Raw genomic sequence first — 19,583 nt, 5'->3', positions numbered from 1 at the left:
AAAGAGGAGAGGGCTCACGGCCGACTCCACAGCAGGGGCCTCTCTATAGGGGGCGGATGGTCGCGCCGCCTGGCATCAACCATGCAGGGCTCAAAAGCCCGGTTATATCCCGGCCCAGGGTAGGCGCCGCACTGCTCCCACGGTCCGGATGTCAGGGCGCCGCGACTCAGCTCCAGTAGCCTGATTTTCCCCGAAAATGGCTGTGGGTGTAGCGCAATGTCCATGCTACAGCTGACTAGTATTTCCCTTGCAGGATGTGATCTTTTGCCGCTGATGCAGTTCGATACAGGATTGCTGGGCACAGAGCTCCACTCCTACGCAGCCATTTAACGGCTGCTCAACAGCACCCCCCCAAGCTGCATCACTTTCTAATGCCTTGGAAGCAATCGGATTTCAGCACTATGTTAAAGTTGCAACCTATTTAGATGGTAACATTCTAGATTGGATATATAATTAGAATATACACACCATAAATATGACTGCTTGCCCTTGGTCTGACCATCAATTAATTACCTTTTGAGATGCTATTAAAATCTATAGTGCTTCGAGTTGACACCAACCTGAGAATTGTAAAATAAGTGAGTAATCTGTAAAAAGCTCACTCCATCAGCTATAGAATCATTATTTTCTCAAAGTCTAGAGAAATTCTGCACTTTAAGACACTCTTATGAACTTGTTTAGGGCTTCCAGCAAGCTTTACATGGAGCGATTGATACGCCTATCTGTTCAAAATTAATCAAAACAGAAGCCAATAAAAATACATAGTTCAGGGATGTCTTAATTACTAGGAGGAATAAAAGGCTCCTGGAAAGAGTTTGGAGCAAGAATCATAGTACTGAGAATTTACGGGTGTATAGGAAATCTGCTGAAGATTATAAACGATTGTAGCCGCCAAACAATTAACTTCTAACCACAGAATATCGAACACAAAATATAGTTCCAAGGAATAATTAGCTATCCTCAAGAAACTTGAGGGAAAGGCAGATTAGAAGGCTCCTTTTGTCACCAACGTATGGTGGCAAGATATTCAGAATTCATTCTTTGAAAAAATTGCTAAACATCAACAGACGATTTCCTCTCCGAAACATTTTGTTTGATACCACCCTACCTGATTAGACAGAGCTTCCAGTGACACATTTGGGACCTAGGGATTACTCCTGTTTCTCTTTTCACCAAATTACCGAAGATGAAGTGCCTGTTTAGAAGATGTATGCCCGGCTCAGATCTTTAACGACTGGATTTCCTACTTCCGGCAGTCACCCAAATAGTTAATGCCTCTTTTGCTGATTGCTATGTTCCTGCCTCCCCGAAACAAGCCTGTATCGCTTATTTACTTAAAAAGGAAAATTGGGATCCGGCAGTGGCAAGCAATTATAGACAACAACTAATGTCCCGTTACTCATGAAGATTATCGATGGACGTGCTTGTCTTCAATTACATGAACATATTGAAGAACACAATATCTTGGGTGTTCGGTAGTATGGTTTCAGGGCTAGGTACCGATCTAAAGGCCACCTCTCGCCCTCCGCATTGCTGCTCTGTGCTCCAACCTTTAGTGCTATGCGGATGACACCCAGCTTGCCTTCAGGCTTCACTCTGCCACCTCTTCTCCTTCTCTCACCCCTGACTGTCTGCAATCCAGGAGTGGTGCGCCACCAATGATCGCTGCCTGAATGCCAGTAAGGCAGAGATCCTCCTCATCGACACACCTGCCCTTCCCCTTTCCCACAACTATCTGGCCGGCCTCCCTTGGCCCTCTTCCTGCTCCCATCTGTGAGGTTAAGAACCTCTGGGTTATCTTCGACTCCACACTTTCCTTCTCCCCTCACATTCCCGACATCTCTAAGAAATCAAACTACCAACTGCACCTCCTCAGAGATCATTCTTCCTTTCCTCTTGTTCCCCCAGAAGCTCACTGTTGCTCCAGAGCTCTGGTTCTCTTTAGGCTTGACTACTGTAACTGCCTCTTTTTATATCTAACCTCCTCTACTCTCCGTCCTCTGCAGCTCATCCAGAACAGGACTGCAAGACTTGTCCTTGGCCTCAAGCCCAGGGATCGTATCCCTCCAGCACTGAAATCTCTCCATTGGCTCTGAGTGGCTGCAAGGATCAAATTCAAGACCCTTTCCATTTTCCACAATGCCTTCTGGGGCCTGGGACCAAAATACCTCCAGCTTTCTTTTCAGAAGTATCTTCCTTCTCAAGCTCTTCGCTCTTCCACCTCCAACTGCCTGAGGGTCAGTCGCTTTTCTAAGCAACGAGTTGGGGGGCAGATCTCTCTCTTCGGCCGGCGCCTCCCTCTGGAACAGCCTCCCTGCCTCTCTGAAACTTGAGCAGAACCATCTCCGGTTCTGGAAGCAGCTCAAGACTTTCCTCTTTGCTTCTGCCTCCTTTCTTCCACTTCCCTGCTGATCCCCTGTCTGAGAATGCATTGGTTACCTGGCTACCCTCTGAATCACGGACCCAGTTCCCTGCCCTCCCAGTTGCACACCTGCACTGTTTCCTGGCAACCCTGCACTTGGCGACTGTGCCTGCATCCGTGCAGTCCCCCTACTTGCTCTTATCCAACATTTATTGTCTGCACTGAACCCCTGCACCGCCACCTCTTGGCTGCACTCTTTTCCTTTGTCTTGATCCTATGTCTTGCACTTCTCCTCCCCTTCCCGTTGCACTTTTCCCCTTCCCTCTCCCCCACACTTGCGCAATCTCAATGTCACTTGGCCTAGTAAGATCGTTGTCTTGTTCCCCCCCCTTGCCTCGTCGCGCCTTGAAACACTTGTGTATAGGTGCGCTATAAATTAAATATCATATACTTATGACTAAGATCATTGATAAAGGGCACATGGCCACACTTGGGTTGCTTGACATATCTGCAGCCTCCGATCTGGTCAATCACTCCTTATTGGTAAAGAGGTTGGGCGAAGTGCCCAACTGTTCTCATAGTTCAGCAGCCTGGATTTCGTCCTTTCTGTGGCCTCGGGACATTGAGAGGTGCAGTGGGTGATGCATTTGCTAGCCCTGTGGACCTGGAGTGTGGTGTCCCACAGGGCTCACGTCTGTCACCCACACATTTTAATATATACACAAGCCCCCCATTTGATTTGTTGGATAGCATCAGCATTATGTACACCAATTATGCTAACGATTCACACATCTTATTGAAGCTATCCAATGATTATGACCAGGTCTCCCAGGCTTTGAATTAGATTTTCTCCCTCATTCAAGCCTGGATGGCGTCCAACTTCCTTCCATTTAACAATAACAAAACAGAACTACTTATCGTTGGCTAGGAGCCTCGACTGAGCAAACTGAATTCTAACTATGAGCACTGTGTGCTTGTTGGATGTCAAATCAAGGTTGGATCTTGTGTGAACAGGTTGAGGGTTTATTTTGACTCCGACCTACTTTTTCAGACCATGTGACACATCTTGGCTCCTCGTGTGGCTATATTAACAAATTACCCTGCCAAATACGGCCGTATCTCACATTGGAAAATAGAGTTCTTCTAGCCACAGCTCTAATCTATTCCAGGCTCGACTATTGTAATAGTCTGCTCACTGGAATTTCGAAGAAGAACCTTAATAAATTGCATGCTCTCCAGAATTGAGCTGTCAGAGCCACATACGGCCTAAGGAAAGCTGAGCATGTAACTCCTTTCAGATGTTCCCTTCATTGGCTCCCAGTCAAACATCAAATTCAACATAGTTATGTTATTGGCATGTATTTGTGGACTTGCCCTGCAATACCTCATGGACCGCCTACAAGTTAAACCAGTCACCAGAAACCTTTGCTCCAAGAAAAGTATTTTGCTTTGTCAACCTGGTTTTGAACTGGTCAAATATGGTCGCACACGTTTTGATACAACCTTCCTCTCTGAAATTCGGAATCTTTTCTGCCCTGTGAAATTCAAAAATGTAAACTGTTTTTAATAAAGGCATGGATTATTTACATCACCCTGGTTGTTTTCTCTTCGTGTTCTTATCTGTTTGTCTGTCTCGGTGCCCTGAGACCTTTGTATGTGTGTGTGGCCCATATATAAAAATAAATAAGAGCTTTACAGACTAGCGAATTATGCTCATTGCCTGATTTAAGAAAAAAATATTTTTCAGTGTATACCACTAATAGGGTTTCATGCCGCCAAATGGTGCTTCGTTAAGCATCAATAAAGAAGACACGCACAGGGCCTAACACTTAACACATTATTGAAGTGCTGGTGAGAAATGCTTCGTATTGCACAAACGTGACCTCCACAGATACCGGCAAAACAAGGGCTCAATTCAGTTGTGACCTGACTGGAGAGTAAGGTGAACATGCCAAAGGTGCCCATGATGTATTGAAAGTAGCTCCTCCACAGGAACAAAAATAAAACTATCATGCTCAGTCTATGCATTTAAATGCGTAAACCCCAAATGGTAGCTAATCTGAGACCACCTTTGCGCTGTGTTTAAAAGCGAAGCTCACCATCTCCCCCGCATAGTCTTCACGCACGCTGCAGCAAGCCCATCCTTACGTTTTTTTTAAAGATTATAGTGACTCGTCAATGGGCTTATTGTAGTGGCAAGGCAAAAATCCAAGCTTACTAAACCTCACAAAAGCTGCCATTCACGATATGGAGTTTAAATGAATCCGTTCTCGATACAGGGAAAACTGCACTTTCAGTGATAGCTTGCATTCGTTCATATGGAAAAATCTAATCCTCTATGATGACGTGTTTTCCTTCGTGCAGGACAAGTTGGTCTCTCTTAGTGAGATTGGTATGCTTGGGGTTCGGGCCAGAGCTTGCTGCGCCTTAGGACACAAGCTGCGCTTAACTGTTTCAATATTTCAGGGGTTGTTTGTGTTACCACCCAAAGAGGATGGGGTCTTTCAGTTCTGATTGGACTGCTCTCTTTGGAACAAAGTCCTGGCTGATTTGAATTTGGGTGATCCATTTCTGCACAGATCATACAATGTAATGCTCCCCAGCGGTTTCTGCACAGATCATACAATGTAATGCTCCCCAGTGGAACACTCTTGTATGTAGTCACAAATGTTTGCTTTTCTGAATGTCAATTGTCTGAATTGGGTTTGTGTCATCTCATGCGCCATCTGTGGCCCAGTCGGGTGTTATGGGGTGTTTTGCAAGCCAGTAGTGGTGGGGGATGTCAACCTTTTTGTCTCAGTCAATCTTAAATCGTGTCAAAATATTCTTGCTGAATAAACTAACATGGGCAAATCTGTGTTCCTACCTTCTGATCTGGTCTTCCCGCCAACAAACATGAAACAACCACCTGGGATCCTCTTATTATGGGGGGGTTGAGGGGGCAGGAGGAGGGGCAGTGACCTCATCCTAGATCTACCCACGCTGTTTCTCATTGGAACAATTTCTGTTTTCTGAACCCTCTTTTACCAGATTTCTGCTCCCAATCTTTGCATGACCCGAAAGAGCCTTGCCTCTTTTTCAGAAGTCTTGCTGTGTAATTGTGAATTTAATGCTGAGTCGTCTTCAAGAGAAGTGGCTGGGTTCTGCTACCCTATTCCACTCTAATAAAAGTGTAATTGCAAGTCAGCAGTCTAATGGGAATCACAGACCCCCCCACTGCCCCATCTCACTACTGAGTACCATGTGTAGACATCCACAGTGAGCTCTCTGTAAGACTACAGAAAGTGGGAAATCCCTGAAAGCTGCAGGACTGATGGGCCCTTTTTAATGCAGATAGGGTGTATGGTAAAGGGGTGTGAGAAAACGTCTTATACTGTATAAACACTTATCATCCAGAAACATTTTTCCATATTCTTGTTCTTTTCCGACTAATGCAAAAGTAGATCCATAGATGGAAACGAGCAATTCTGCTACTGATATTCAAGAAAGGAGAGCGCACAAACCCAAAAACTTGATGTAGTGGGTAAACCTTTTGCCTCACTAATTCTTAAACCACTGAACGTATTGGCAACATAATCGGAACACTGGATGTCCGTCAGACTGGCTTTAAGGGCTTTAGGTGTAATTTGAAATCTCTTCCTCTTGAACATCTTGAAAACTCGATCCATACAAAACAAGAAACCCTTGTTTGTGGCATTTATCGATTTCCAACAAGCTTTTGATGGTGTTGATCGAACTCGCTTATGGAACAAAATGGGAAAATTGCAATATCCACGCGACTTGCTCTCCACAGTAATGGCCTTACATGAAGAAACCACCATCCGTATACGTCTGAATACTGCTGGGTTATTGACTCGAGATCGACACCTCAAGAGGACTCAAGCAGGGATGCCCATTGACGTCAGCCCTGTTCAGCCTCTTTCCGACTTGAAACCCTCATATGTATTCCATCGAGAGCAAATCCACCTAAAAATAACTGCACTCCTCTGGGTTGGATGATCTACAGTGACAATCTTGTAATCATGGACCAAACGCCAAAAGGATTACAGCGAAGCCTCAACTGCCTACAAACCTATGTTGAACGAAACGTCCTGAAAATCAATGTCAAGAAAATCAGAAGTTTTGATTTTACGACACTTGCGCGGCCGGAAATAAAAAAAAAAAAATTACAAATGGATCGTGGCCAACAAACCGATTCAAGTAGCAGGTGCAAGCAAAATATCTAGGTCTCTGCATCAATGCAAGTATGAATGATGACCCGCGAATAACAGATCTCAAATGGAAAACCTTAGAAGACAAGGTCTAATCGTACATAGAAAATATGGGAAATGTTCTCTAATTCCTCTTATTACAGTCTATAAGTAGGAAGTAACTCCTACTTTGACATACGGTGCTTGAGTCCACATTATCGACCCAGTGGGAAAAATGGGACGTGCTGGAAGGGCTGTTCTGCAATTAAATACTGAACCTACCAAACTGTTGCCTATAGCTGCGATAAGATTTGAACTGGGTCTAACATCATTATACACACAAGTAGTTTGGAACAAATTGATGTTCTTTCGAAAAATAATCATGCGCAATAGCCCTATACAATTTGACATACTGAAAAAGAAAAACCATTGAAATGACCAACTGGCACCTGCAACAATGGTCAACACCATGTAAAGAGGCAATATTTTAATTATTAATAGTCAACATCAACGCAGACAAATGGTCCTTGGTTAACAACCCAGACGCAGTTAAGAGGAAACTGTGGTGTCCTGATTGGGACGAAACAGAAAGATGGGCAGACCAATATAATCTTAACCTTCAATTTAAAACATCTCTCGGGTTCCTAAACATGGTGCCAAAATACCTTGCACAATTCCCAAGTGTTCACCATAGAAATATGTTCTTAAGAGTCAGACTAAATATCATTCCGACAAAAGAACTTCTATTCGAAAGACACAATGTGGACATTCCGAACAACCAATGTAGATTCTGTAATGATCATAAAGAATCCATATATCATCTTGACACTCCTCTGTTGTAACCTAAGGGCAGAAAGGACCGAACCCATGGGTGACTTAATATCTATGAATGACCATCTGTCGGATGAGAAATGGTGGATTCGCTGTCATGAGGGATATGATTTTAAATACATTTTTGCCATAACCATCTTTTTACAAGAAGTACTACAAATTGTCTCCTGCAAAGGTGCTAGGATTTCCCGTTGATCAGTTAATGTCTTCACGGAATCCTGGACAATCGATTTATTCAGCAAGGCTTTTATGTTTCCCTTGTAATTCAACCTATAATTTAAACTGTAATCTACATTTTATCTGAAATATCAGCAAGTAAAAGTTTGTAATAAATTAAATACTTTTAATTGAAACAAAATAATGTTTTGTGCACTCTGCAAATCTTACTGGTTTGAAGAAGACATTTTATAATTCTTCCTGCAAGGGATTCACCTTCCCATCCCATCCCATCCCATCCCATGCCTGTTGTCTAAATCACGGCTAGTGGCAGTGCTTCTGTAATTTGCTGTCACAACCACTTTTTCAGAGTGAATGGCGATCCTATCAAGGGAAAACCTATAGGATATTGAGGTTCATTTGATTTATGAATTGATTTCCCATTCCTGATGGTAAGGTGATACTCTGTGCCTGTCCACAAACCCCATCACAAGTAGCTGGAAATCGTAGTTGGAGCAACTCAGTGACTCTACATTTTCCTGAAATATGAATCTATTCTAAAATGTTGGCTGGCTGGCCTCCCTTCCTTTGGACCGTCACATTGTGATCTTTGACATACACTGTTGAACTACCGAGCACACTCTTGTTGGTGTGGGTTGGTGACTTGACTTTGTGACTGTGGGAGTTTGAATGCCTCCTTTAACTCCTACATGCTTTGTCTCTAACTGTACTTAGTTGCTGAGCGTAATACTTCCAGGGGAGGAGGGATTATCTCTGCATCTTTCCTTAATACCTGATATCTCTTCCCTGAGGACTGTTAGCTTGCCTCCTATGCTAACTTGAGGAGACCTGTGTGCTTGTTCTTACTATTTGAATAGTTGTTTTGCCGGATGCTCTTACATCGCAGGTTTCACTGAGAGCCAGGCACACACGAGGCAACAAAAAAAAAGTGGGCCCCACAAAAAAAAGACAAGTACCTGTTGTCCTACTCTATGCTGGAACCCTTCTACCTTCCCCTCTAGCTCATGTGAGTTGCCATCTGGTCTTGTGGAAGAATGCTGTAATAGCGGTCGGTGCCTTTGCAGACATGCAAGTCCAGAATGTGAAGAACTGCAGCACCTAAACCAAGTTGTGTACAGGCATCTGTAGTTGTAGTTTAGTATACGGATTCCAGAGAGCTGAGCCTGCACACACGGCATCTGCAGAAATAATCAAACGCAACATTACCTATTGAGAGATAACCACATTTTTTATTCTCATTAGGTATTTTATTTCCCATCATTTCATGGTAATCCTGCGCACCCACAGAAAAACAGACCTTCTGCTTGCCAAAATGGCACCAAAGCGCTGTTCCTTTTCCATTACTTATTTTAACTGGGCTAGTTGCCTTGTTTATAAATGATGACTTGTGACTGGAAATTGTGTTATCCTATTAATGGTGTTGCTTTGGTCTATTGTGTTTTCATTGCACCCCCCAACACTCTAAAGAGCTGGTTGAGATCGTGCACACTCCTACCAATGGTGACGTCTGGTAGTGGATCATAGCTTCACATATAATTGGCCCATAACTCTTTCAGGATTTGAGTGCGGTAAGGCATCTTGTACATGCCGCCCTGGTGTACTGCTTCTGCCCTCAACCGACCATAATATCAAAATTAACATGACAAGCTTAGAAAAAGTGACTTGTGTGCTGAGTGATTGGCGTCTCGTTGTGGACATGGTTGTGCAGCCTCAGGAACCTTTTGATAGTGGTACATGGTACATGTGGGGGTAAAGGTCTTCTGAGAATTCCATTCAACAGAATTATGAATAGTCTGACTAGGACCCCTTGATCCAAAACCCTCAAAAATGTTGCATTAAACCATGTAACAACAGTAGGCCACCATAATTGACTTAAGTAACACTATAAGTGTGATAGAATGTCATCTGGTCAGATGGTACGAAAATGTTTTGATTTTTATTTAATAAAATGATGCAGGAAATTTTGTTCTGAAAGGAAGGTTTGCTGATGACACCCTCTCCTGAATGCGCCATCCGAAAAGCATAGTGCACTCAGTTGCTTTGTGCTGTGCCAGTCTGCTAACATATACAGCAAATGCTTTGCTGTATCTTGGGGTCAGGGTTCCCAGACTGCACTGAAAATGGAGAACTGCTACATGCTCTAACTTGGAGTCAAGGTTCCAAGAGCACATTGTGTATGGGAATATAAGAAGAAACATGGTTTACTTGAACTTGAGTCTGATGAAAAAAGTAAGAATGTGATTACAAACACAGCAGTTCAACACTGGGACTTGGGGTCCGAGGTACATTGAGTGAGTTTCAGATCCAACAGAACAATAGATCTCTTGGTACTCAGAGTCCCAAAAGGCATGTTGGCTGAGAACCATTCAACGTGCGCTGTTTACCTTACAAGTCCTTGAACTCTTACCTTGACTTGCTTCATAATTATCTTCGATTTTGAAACACTAATTCAACTGCTTGAGATAATGTCTGTTGGGTTTGTGAATGTTATGTATGGGATACTGATGAGCCCATTCCGTTTTTAATTGACATCGTTCCAATATGACCGCACCGTTATACCAATGTTAACTCCGAAAAAAGAGTAGATGATGGAGGCACGATGACTGGTTTAAGTATAACAAAGGGACCATCCCTATTGCGTAAGCGGTCAAACTCTATTAAATGCTCGGGGCATTGACTAAACTCATCTGCATCAACGCGGTATCACGTGACAGTAGCCACGGGACCTTAAATTCAAATAAAATGGCGCCTTTGCGCACAACGAGACGGATCATATTTTGGTAACTGAGCCCAAATATGTAGGTGAGTGCAGACTTCTGGGGCAATTTTGGAATTAATGTGTACTATTTATTACTCCCGATAGTAGGTTACAATGATGGCTCCCCCTTCCTTTCACAGTATGAGCATGAGAGGCATTGCATACTACGCAATGCATGAAGAAATTATCCTCAAACTAGCTGGATGTCTAGGATTGCCTGACAACGGCACAACTAGTATGATCTCCAGTAGGTGAGCCATTTTATATTATGATCCAGGAATCCAATTGATGCTGGCATATATATATGCGATCGCGCACTATTAGACTATAGTTTTGAAATGTGTGGAGAGGCATTGCATTTTTCGTTCTATTAGAGGAACCGCTCTCATTTGAGCAGATATTCTGGTTTGGCCAATGGAGGCACAAGGAGGGTGACTTTTTTATTATCTGGGAGAATGTAAGCGGCATACTTTTTGAGCGTAGCAGGTAAGGTATGGGATCTAACCGTTAACTATATTTGGGTTTGCAGAGTTATGCTCGAACAAACAAATGGGAGTTAGAGGAAAACTACTAAGGTAACCGAGGGTTACTATAACTCGGCAGGGTCCATTACATATACTACAAGACATGGCATACATATTCTGTTAACCTTTTGTTAATTAATAATGCTGTGGAAGGAGGTAATTCAGAAAAGTCCGTTTTGAGTAGACCAGTTCAAACTATGCACTAGAAGAATGGGTCTTAACCCCCCTGGTTGCTTGGTAACATTGCAAAGGTGAATTGTCAACCTTGACTAATTTTTTTTATTTTACTCTCTTCTTCCCTTTCCCTCTTTTCTCTCCTTTGTCACATATAACATTTTCATTTTTTTCGTGATTGTAATTACTATGATTACGTAAACACAATGCACATTTTCTTTCGTTCACCATTAAAATGTGCATGGTCTTTTTGGATGTTATGTGATTATCGCGAATACCCCATTTATATATACTTGTGATTGTCCTAAATGGACCACTATGGATGTCGAATTTCGGTTCCCATTATACCTTAATTGTATGTATGTATTTTGGGTTTTGGCCTTAAGCAACTGTTGTTCTGCCTAGAAAAAAACCCATAAGTGGGTGAAACTGTTGGCCAGGCAGTTGGCAATATTGATATATTATAGCATATGCTCATTACTATAAGAATTGTGGTATAGTGCAATGGTTGCACATTGAGTGACCGATTTTAACTTTTGAAGGGGCAGTCCTTGCCAATTATTTAAGCAATATGCATCGAGCGGCAGGGGCATTACCGACTCAGGTAATGCCACGGGGCCCAGTAGTGAGGGCCTTAACGTAGGCCCCGGGGCATTACCAGAGTCGCTAATGCCCCCACCGCAAGGGGCATATAGCTATTAGTACCCTGGGCCGCAAAAACTGTGTGACCGGGGCACTAAAAGCTTTATTTTTTTTCCCGAAACGCTCCAGCGTTTTGGGGGGAAAAAAAAGACGTCAAAGAAATTGGCCCCCATGGAAATGGAAAACGGAGTCTGTTTTCCCTTTCCATGGTGGCCATCGGGAGCGGACGCGCTGGGAACGGAATCGTTTCCAGCGCGTCCGCTCCCGAAAAAAAGTGTGGTTGGGAGGGGAAAGGGAAAAAAGAAAAAGGAAAAAAAAACGTACCTGGGTCCCCGGCGGGGGATGATGGAAGTCTCCAGCCGTGTGTAGGCTCGGAGCGGGGATGGCCCCGCTCCGAGTCTTCACACGGCTGGAGGCTTTCATCGTCCCCTTCCGGGGACCAAGGCATAGAAGGTAAGTGGGGTGGGGAGGACAGGGAGGTGCGAGGAGGGAGGGAAGGAGAAAAAAAAAAGCCTTACCTCTGTCTCCGGCGGGGGGCGAAAGTAGCCTCTCAGCCTTGGGGAGGCTCGGAGCAGGGATGGCCCTGCTTCGAGCCTCCTCATTGGCTGAGGGGCTGCCACGCCCCCCGCTGGGGACCAAGGCCGTGGAATCCCGATGGAGGGATTCCCGGCCTAGTAACGACTCAGCGAGGGCCAATCAGAATGGCTCTTTCATTCCGATTGCGCCCTCGCCGGGTACTAATATTTGATACTATGTAATTTCTAGAGTCCCCTTAGTAACCATCATGCCCAAAGGGTGCTTATGTCATGATTAACGTAACAATATCTTTTCTTGTCATTCTGTGGATTTGTGTAATATGAAACTTTAAAAAAACTCAATTTGAAAATAGCAGGGTTGAATAAAATCACTTTAAAAACTGAGATTATTTGATTTTCATTTAGAGGAGCGCCAACCTGTTTGGAATTCTGTTAATCGGTTTGCAAATAGGTTGAATTACTATGTCTTTAAATAGTATTATGCTTTCTTCTTTTATGCAGTATATCCTGTTATTCCCATTCCCTGCCTCACTCTTGTCAGAAATGTTAGTATGATTTCTCCAGCATTGGATCTTTTATGGATTCTCATGCTCTTGAATATTCCCCTTTGTCAGGCTGGGAATCCTCTGCAACATTAAAACAGTTTACTTTTACATTTTTAAACTGCTTGTAAAGTGGTCTGTCATTTTGGGTCATACTGCCCACAGCCAATTCGACCGGTCTGCTTAGCTCCAGATCTGGTGGTCATCTTCAGATTTTTCACTGCACGTTAGTGTTGGGAGTCCTTGAGAAATCTCTCTTCTACATTTTCTGATGATTTTATCTATTTTTCATTTTCCTATCATATTAGGAAAGTAAATGGTCACAAACTGCAATAAATTATGAACTTTCCCATCTACATCACACGTTTAAATATTTAAATCTGTAAAACTGTGATCATATGTGAATGTACTCCTGTGCACTTGCAAATAATTCCATTTGCCAAAATGTAGGAGTCCTTTTAAATAACAAATGCGGGGGCAAAAGTTCAATTTACAATCCAGCCATAAGTCACACGCCACCTCCATTCTATACATACACACAGCACACCATTTCTTACTTGCCAAGAGTCAAATATCAGTAGCCAGTGGCTAGTGCAAATTGTGCACCCGAACGAAAGTTGCCGTTGAAGTTATACATGTGCTTTTTTAGTTGTAAATTATATGTTCAAATCATTTTACGATAAATCTTTGCTTTTTCATTACTTCAAAGAATATTTTAAGATGGTTACATTTCACCATAGAATATTATATATTGCCTGTAATAAATGAATGGAACTAGTAAGAGTTGTGCATCTTTGCGTGTTTCATGTAGTCACCTTTTCATTAGCAATCGATTATTCTGCACATTTGTTTATCATTTTTATATAGTGGATACCAAGATGGGTCCATCAAGACAGCCAGAAGCTGGTGAATGGTCTCATCTTGGTATACGCCATATAAAAATGGTAAACAAATGTGCAGAATAATTGATGAAGAGGTGAACATGCAGAGATGCACAACTCTACTGGTTCTATTAATTATTTATGGGCAATATATAATTGATTATATGGTGTAATGTAACCATGGAATTGCTGGATTAAAGTATAAGCCAAAAAGAAACTTGTAGGACAATTGCATCTTGATGAAGCACAAATTAAGCTGTACAGAATTTCTGCTGTGTGAGAACTTATTTTTCATTGAAGTAATACAATAGGCTATTTTTTAACATGATTGATTTCACAACGATAAAGGTACTCCAATTCTTGAAGCAGATCTAAGCGAATTGACTAGAGATACAAGATAGATAGATTGGCTTGTCTTTTTGCTGCACCGTTGACTGGCGGGGATACATGGTTTTGTGCAAAAAAATGAGGTCGATGAACTGGATCAAGAAACAGTGCATCATTTGCACAGGTTTATGTTTGGAGGGTGGTTCTACCCTAATTTATTTGTAAAGGGCTTTTCAGAGCAGATGTAAGTATTGTGGTATTAGAAAACATCTATTAGCTTCCTAAAGATAAATAACATATTCGGCAAGGTTTGCAGACATAAAAACATGTTCTGCAAAGAGACGCCTTGTCTAGGAAATAGGCCACTGGCGAGTTTGCATTGCTAATCGTGGGTAAAGGGCACTACTTGTCAATCAATGACATGACAAATAAAATTGCGTAATTGATTTGGAGGGAGGCAATATATTCATTAAGCTTTTGTAGTACACAACAAAACTTTGTATACTCGAGTAACTCGTTTTTGCACAGATGAAGTAAAAATGAATCTGCCTAGAGGGTGATTCATTAAAATGTGAAATACCCCTGAGAGCCCATTTACTGTTTAGGAAATTGTTGCCCTCATGGAGTCCCGCTATTCTGGTAAAGTTCCTGTTCCAAAGGCTTTCAATGCTACTTTTCAGAAATGTTATGAAGAATTGTCATCTAAAGTATTGAAATCCTGTGTGGAGCACCCTGTTAAGTGATACACTCACTCTTATTGAAGGAGGCGAGAGTAACTGAGTTGTAAAAATACAATAGACCTCAAAGTGGCTGTTACTACTCGCTGTGGCTTGATTAACAAGGCAAATAAAATGTTACAAATATCATATTGCTGAAGCGGACCCACCTATAACTTTTAGTCCACTACATTTGGACACGATTAGTTCCTAAGATTAACATTTGAAGCTTATGATAGTGCTTATAAAGCTTAATCCCCAATGCCAATGAAGGCAAATGGCATGTTTTTACCAAAATGTGACTTGGAGGCGAAACATCCGTCAACCGTTTGATTATGCATGCTGGCTGTGGTGCCACTTGTAGATCATATAGTGATCATGTTTTAAAGTTAGGGAGGCTGGAAGACACTTCCAACAGGTTCAGACACCTTCAAACACTGCTGATTAGAATATGGCCACTGTATAGGGTACCCTTTGCTACCAAAACCTAGGTGTTATTTTTGGACAGAGCGGACCATGCAGGGAGCTCCTATTTGCTTAGGCACAACTACTATTAAATAAGTATTTACCACTTAAAACAAGATAACATGGAGTGCAAGGAAGGCCTTGCTGGTGAGCGTGAGGATAAGGATATGACCTTTTGGTATCCCCCCACACCCCTGTTTACTTCACCCAGAAAACTTTCTTAGCACGCACTTTGTCTACATTCCTGTTGCCAGACATTTCGTTTCTCACGCAATTATTTCTTTATTCCTTACATTTGTCTGTAGCTTCACATATTGAAAGTGACAATGAGTGTGGTTATGGTTAGCTTAAGGTCCTTCTCCTGCTATGCCCCATCCCTCTGGAATTCACTCCCCACTGGTGGCGCGCACTGCCTCCTCCATCATGCAGTTCCGCAAAATCATGAAGAACTGGCTCTTTCATCGCTTCCTCCCCATGGACTGAAACCCAGACAATCCCCTACAGTACTGCGTTGCTGTTAAAAATGCTATCTCGATGCTAGCCTCTGGCTTTTCCTGATCCCTGTAAAGCGCTCTGCTGCCTGTGTGCCAGGTTTGCACTATAAACCATCAAATAGAATAAGGTCAGGGGGTGAGGGGGGTCAAGGGATAGCAGGGGGAAAGAATATGGTGGTAGAAAAGAAGGGGGTTGCAAGGGGTCTCCCCCTGTAATGACAAAATGAATCCTAGTAGTACTTGGACAGGAGAAGTAAAGGTATGTAGAAGTGTCGAATGTATGGTGGAGTGAAGGCAGGTGAAGTGAGGCCATACATCCAACCTTTTGAGTGATTGGGCAAATAATACAGTTCTCTAGGTCTAAGACTTTGCCATTGGCAAATATCTCTAGTTTATGTCGCCAAAGATGATCGGGAGTAAGGCCAAGGTGTTTGTGAAGGTGTCTTTTAATGGAGAGCAGGAAATCTGGGTCTGGGGTGAAGTATGTTTGTGTGATCAGTTTATGAACCACTTGCTCCTTTACTTCCATATATATTGGCATGTGTGTTGATTGTTTCTCCTCGTTTAAGTAGGCACATTCTTTTAATAACCACCCTGCTATTATATGTATGCCTTCTTATTTTGTTTCACTTTGAGTTAACCTTTTTCTTTCTCCATCCTCTAGGCCTTAAAATTCTTAGACATCTGGAAGGCCCTGTTTGCAGCTGCTTGCTAAGGGGCTGACCCCATTGGCGAGTGAAGATGGACGAAAAGGGAGATGGGGACTCTGTGGAGGATATCGTAGCAGGCAGAGCCACCGATTATGTGACCACCCTTTCAACAGATGCAGCTTCTCTCAGTGACTCGGACCCTGAGGATCCTGTCTTTCCTCTGGATGCAGAGGTGGACACACACTTCCCTGCGGAGGAAGTGGATAAGACACTTTTGCTAGATGGCATCAAGCCGCCAAGTCTTTTTACTAGCAGGCAGGTGAACCCAGTTCAACCATTCCACCTGAAGGGCATGAGCTCCACATTCAGTGTGCGCAGCCAAAGCATATTTGATAGCTTGGAAGGAGCTACCAATCGAGCTGTAACATGTCCGGTCATAGTTCCTGAGTGGAACTTCAAGCGTCCACTGCCTCCCGGCCCACTGATCCGAAGCATAGGAGAAGCCTCTCCACAGCAGAGACGGCTGGCAAGCTCCGTCCCAGATTATGTAGCACACCCAGAGCGATGGACCAAGTATAGCTTGGAAGAAGTGGCTGAGCTTAGCGACAAGACCAACACCATGGTGGCAGAGAACTTCCTAGAGGACATGAAGAGAAGGAAGATGGCAGAGAAGGTACCCAATACCCTAAATGACTTCATCCCAGCTTTCAATCAGGATACCTCCAGCAGCGGCCTGGGGAGAATCCTTTTTTCCAAGCCTAGTAAAAGTGAGCTCCAGAGAAAAGGAAAGGAAGATGGTCAAAAAGAACAGAAGAATGTCAAATCTGTCTTGGGGATGGATGGAAGTAAGATAGCTGCTGAGTGGGGAGTGGAAGAAGAGGCTGCGCAGGGAGAAGAGGTAGAAAATGTGGACCATGCTGAATTGAAAAAGGAAGAGGAACCAGGACTTGAAGAAACAGATGCAGCCCATGTCCTGGATAAAGGGTCCAGCCAGGAATTGGGATTCCACAGCAACAAAAAGAGGATCAGGAAGAACATCAGAGCCAGAGTCCACAATGCTGATGCTGAGGATGAGGACACGGCCTGAATGACTTTGGGATGTCCAGCAATTGTGTGTACTTAAACTTAAGCAACCCATTTGCCCTCTGTCCAAGGAGCTGGCGTCTTCATTATCTTCTCAGATTGACCCTGCTCTGCGTTTGCACAGTCTGGTCATGCAGAAACAGGGTGATGGGTTTTGGCATTTAGCAAATGAATGCCTCCAGTAAACGTAAAATCGCTGTTCATCTGCTCTTGACTTGTTTTACTCAAGACAATTATGAAGGTTATTGTTTTTGTGGTTGAAAACTGACATCTGATTCTCTTAGCGTGTGAGATGCAAGGGTAGTTAGTGTGTGTGAGAGATGTGAGGGTAGTCCCTGTAACCTGGCTGGAATTGGGGAAGCAAACTGATGTGCTTGCAATACCTTTTTGTTTTTTTGGTTTTAAAAAAAGGCTGTATATTAACAGAAATAAATGTGCAGTGTGTGCAGCCAAAATGTATTTATACTCTTTTGAATGCCTCGGTTGTTTCTGCGTGAAGAAGAGAAAATGTCACGAGGCGACTTGTTTACAGCTGATGAGGTTTCAACAGAAAATGTGGATCCTGTGGCGCTGCTTCTTTACCCTGAGATCCTTTGGAAGGATATGCTTGTCAGGATATTGAGGAGCACCTCAATTGTTTAACTTGTCACCGCAGCAGAATGGTACTTTTATTAACTCCTTCTATGGCATTTTAGATCGCTTGCTCTTGAAGAAAATGTTTTGGACTAGTGAAAAGCCACTTTCTTAATGTACATCATCATGCAAAGATGATCCCTTTATTAGGATAAACTGTCTTAGATTCTAACTTTTAAGTAGGGCTCTTCCACAAACAAAGTCTCTTACAAACAATTTAGCTCTCTGGCTGGTTTATGCTCCTGGCTCCTCTACTTTTCGTTCTGTGTTTCACAATGTTTTTGGAGATTCTGTTTAGTTTGAACTACATTAACTTTAAAGTGTTGACTAAGTTAACGATTTGTATTTATTTGTGACATATATAGCTCTTTACATCAAAGCGCTGAACAGAGAACACACTTTACAGTACAATAACATGCACGGTCAAAAACCACAAAAAAGTATTCATAATTCTAAATTCGGTCTTAAAAGTAGTTCGAAGTAGAGAGTAAGAGGTAATGGAACAAAGAGTTGGAGTAAGAACATTCCAATGAAATAGAGCTAGCAAAGTAAAAGAGCAAAACGGTGACTTGGCACAGGGAGGGTGAGGAACTGATACTAGAAATTGAGACTGTGAGCGAAGAACACATGGAGAATAGAAAGAGACAGAGGAAAGATAAGAGGGCGCAAGGCCATAGAGAGATTTGAAAACAAGACAGAGAAAGTAAAATTTGAGGCGAGAGTGAAAAGAAAACCAGCCAAGAGAAGACAATGGCCGAGAAATTGAATAACAAGGGAAAAGAAGGTTTAGGAGATGAATGGAAGCATTGAAAACAGACTTTAGAGTAGCCAAGCGAAAGACTGGGAGTCTAAAGAGTGTAGCAGAGCAATAGAATAAACGGGAAAAGATAAGTGAGGAAAGCTTAGTGGCTCCAAACGTGAGAAGAGGGCAAGATACACAGTTGTTAGCGAAACGCACATGAGGAAATAGAAATGCGATGAGAAAAGGATAAGTCGGTATCAAGCTAAATACCAAGATTACGAACAGAAGATGAAATGGGTAGTTCCGAAGGGGGGATAGGGGAGTGAAACAAAAGGAGCAGGGGAAGCAGAGGGAATAGTATTGGCAGGAAAAAAGAGAAATTCCGTTTTATTAGCATTCAAGACGAGAGACTGATCAGACATCCAGGATTTAAAAGCTAGAAGACAAGGGGTAAGGTTATTATGAATAGCAGATGAAAAGGAAGAGAAAGACGGTAAGAGCTGGGTATGATCCGCATAGAAATGATGGAATTTTCACAAAGTCGAAATGATGGCAGCAAGGGAGATGAGTGGAGGCCGAAGAGAAAAGGTCCTAAGACAGAACCTTGAGGAACACTATGAAGAAGAGGTAGTGTGTCGGAAGAGGACCCAGCCCAAGATACTGAATATGATAGATAGCAAAACCAAGATGAAACTGAACCCGAAAACCTAAAATGAGAAAGACAAGACAGAATAAGAGTATGATCCAGTGTCAAGGTAGTGATAAATCCACTAGAATGAAAAGAGAAGAGTGTTTAGAGTAACAAACAGAAAAGCAAAGAATCACAAACAGAAAGAGCACCTTCAGTAGCGTGGAG

The 19,583-nt window shown here is 42.8% G+C and overlaps 1 protein-coding gene across 2 annotated transcripts in view; it reads left to right on the top strand.

The window, feature by feature from the left end:
- TSSC4 (tumor suppressing subtransferable candidate 4) overlaps positions 1 to 17,811 on the top strand; it is a 69,193-nt gene extending 51,382 nt beyond the window's left edge. For both annotated transcript variants that reach the window (XM_069623933.1, XM_069623934.1), the window contains exon 3: positions 16,284 to 17,811. In XM_069623933.1, the coding sequence (XP_069480034.1) occupies positions 16,361 to 17,356 (996 nt within the window). In that variant the 5' untranslated portion in view covers positions 16,284 to 16,360 and the 3' untranslated portion in view covers positions 17,357 to 17,811. The remainder of the gene's footprint in view (positions 1 to 16,283) is intronic.
- Positions 17,812 to 19,583: the final 1,772 nt, after the last annotated feature.

The sequence above is a fragment of the Ambystoma mexicanum genome, chromosome 11 (assembly GCF_040938575.1).
Source record: "Ambystoma mexicanum isolate Mex_15411 chromosome 11, UKY_AmexF1_1, whole genome shotgun sequence".
In the NCBI taxonomy this organism is placed as follows: domain Eukaryota; kingdom Metazoa; phylum Chordata; class Amphibia; order Caudata; family Ambystomatidae; genus Ambystoma; species Ambystoma mexicanum.
The sequence above is the reverse complement of the archived record's forward strand: the minus strand, read 5'-3'. Positions and strand labels throughout refer to the sequence as shown.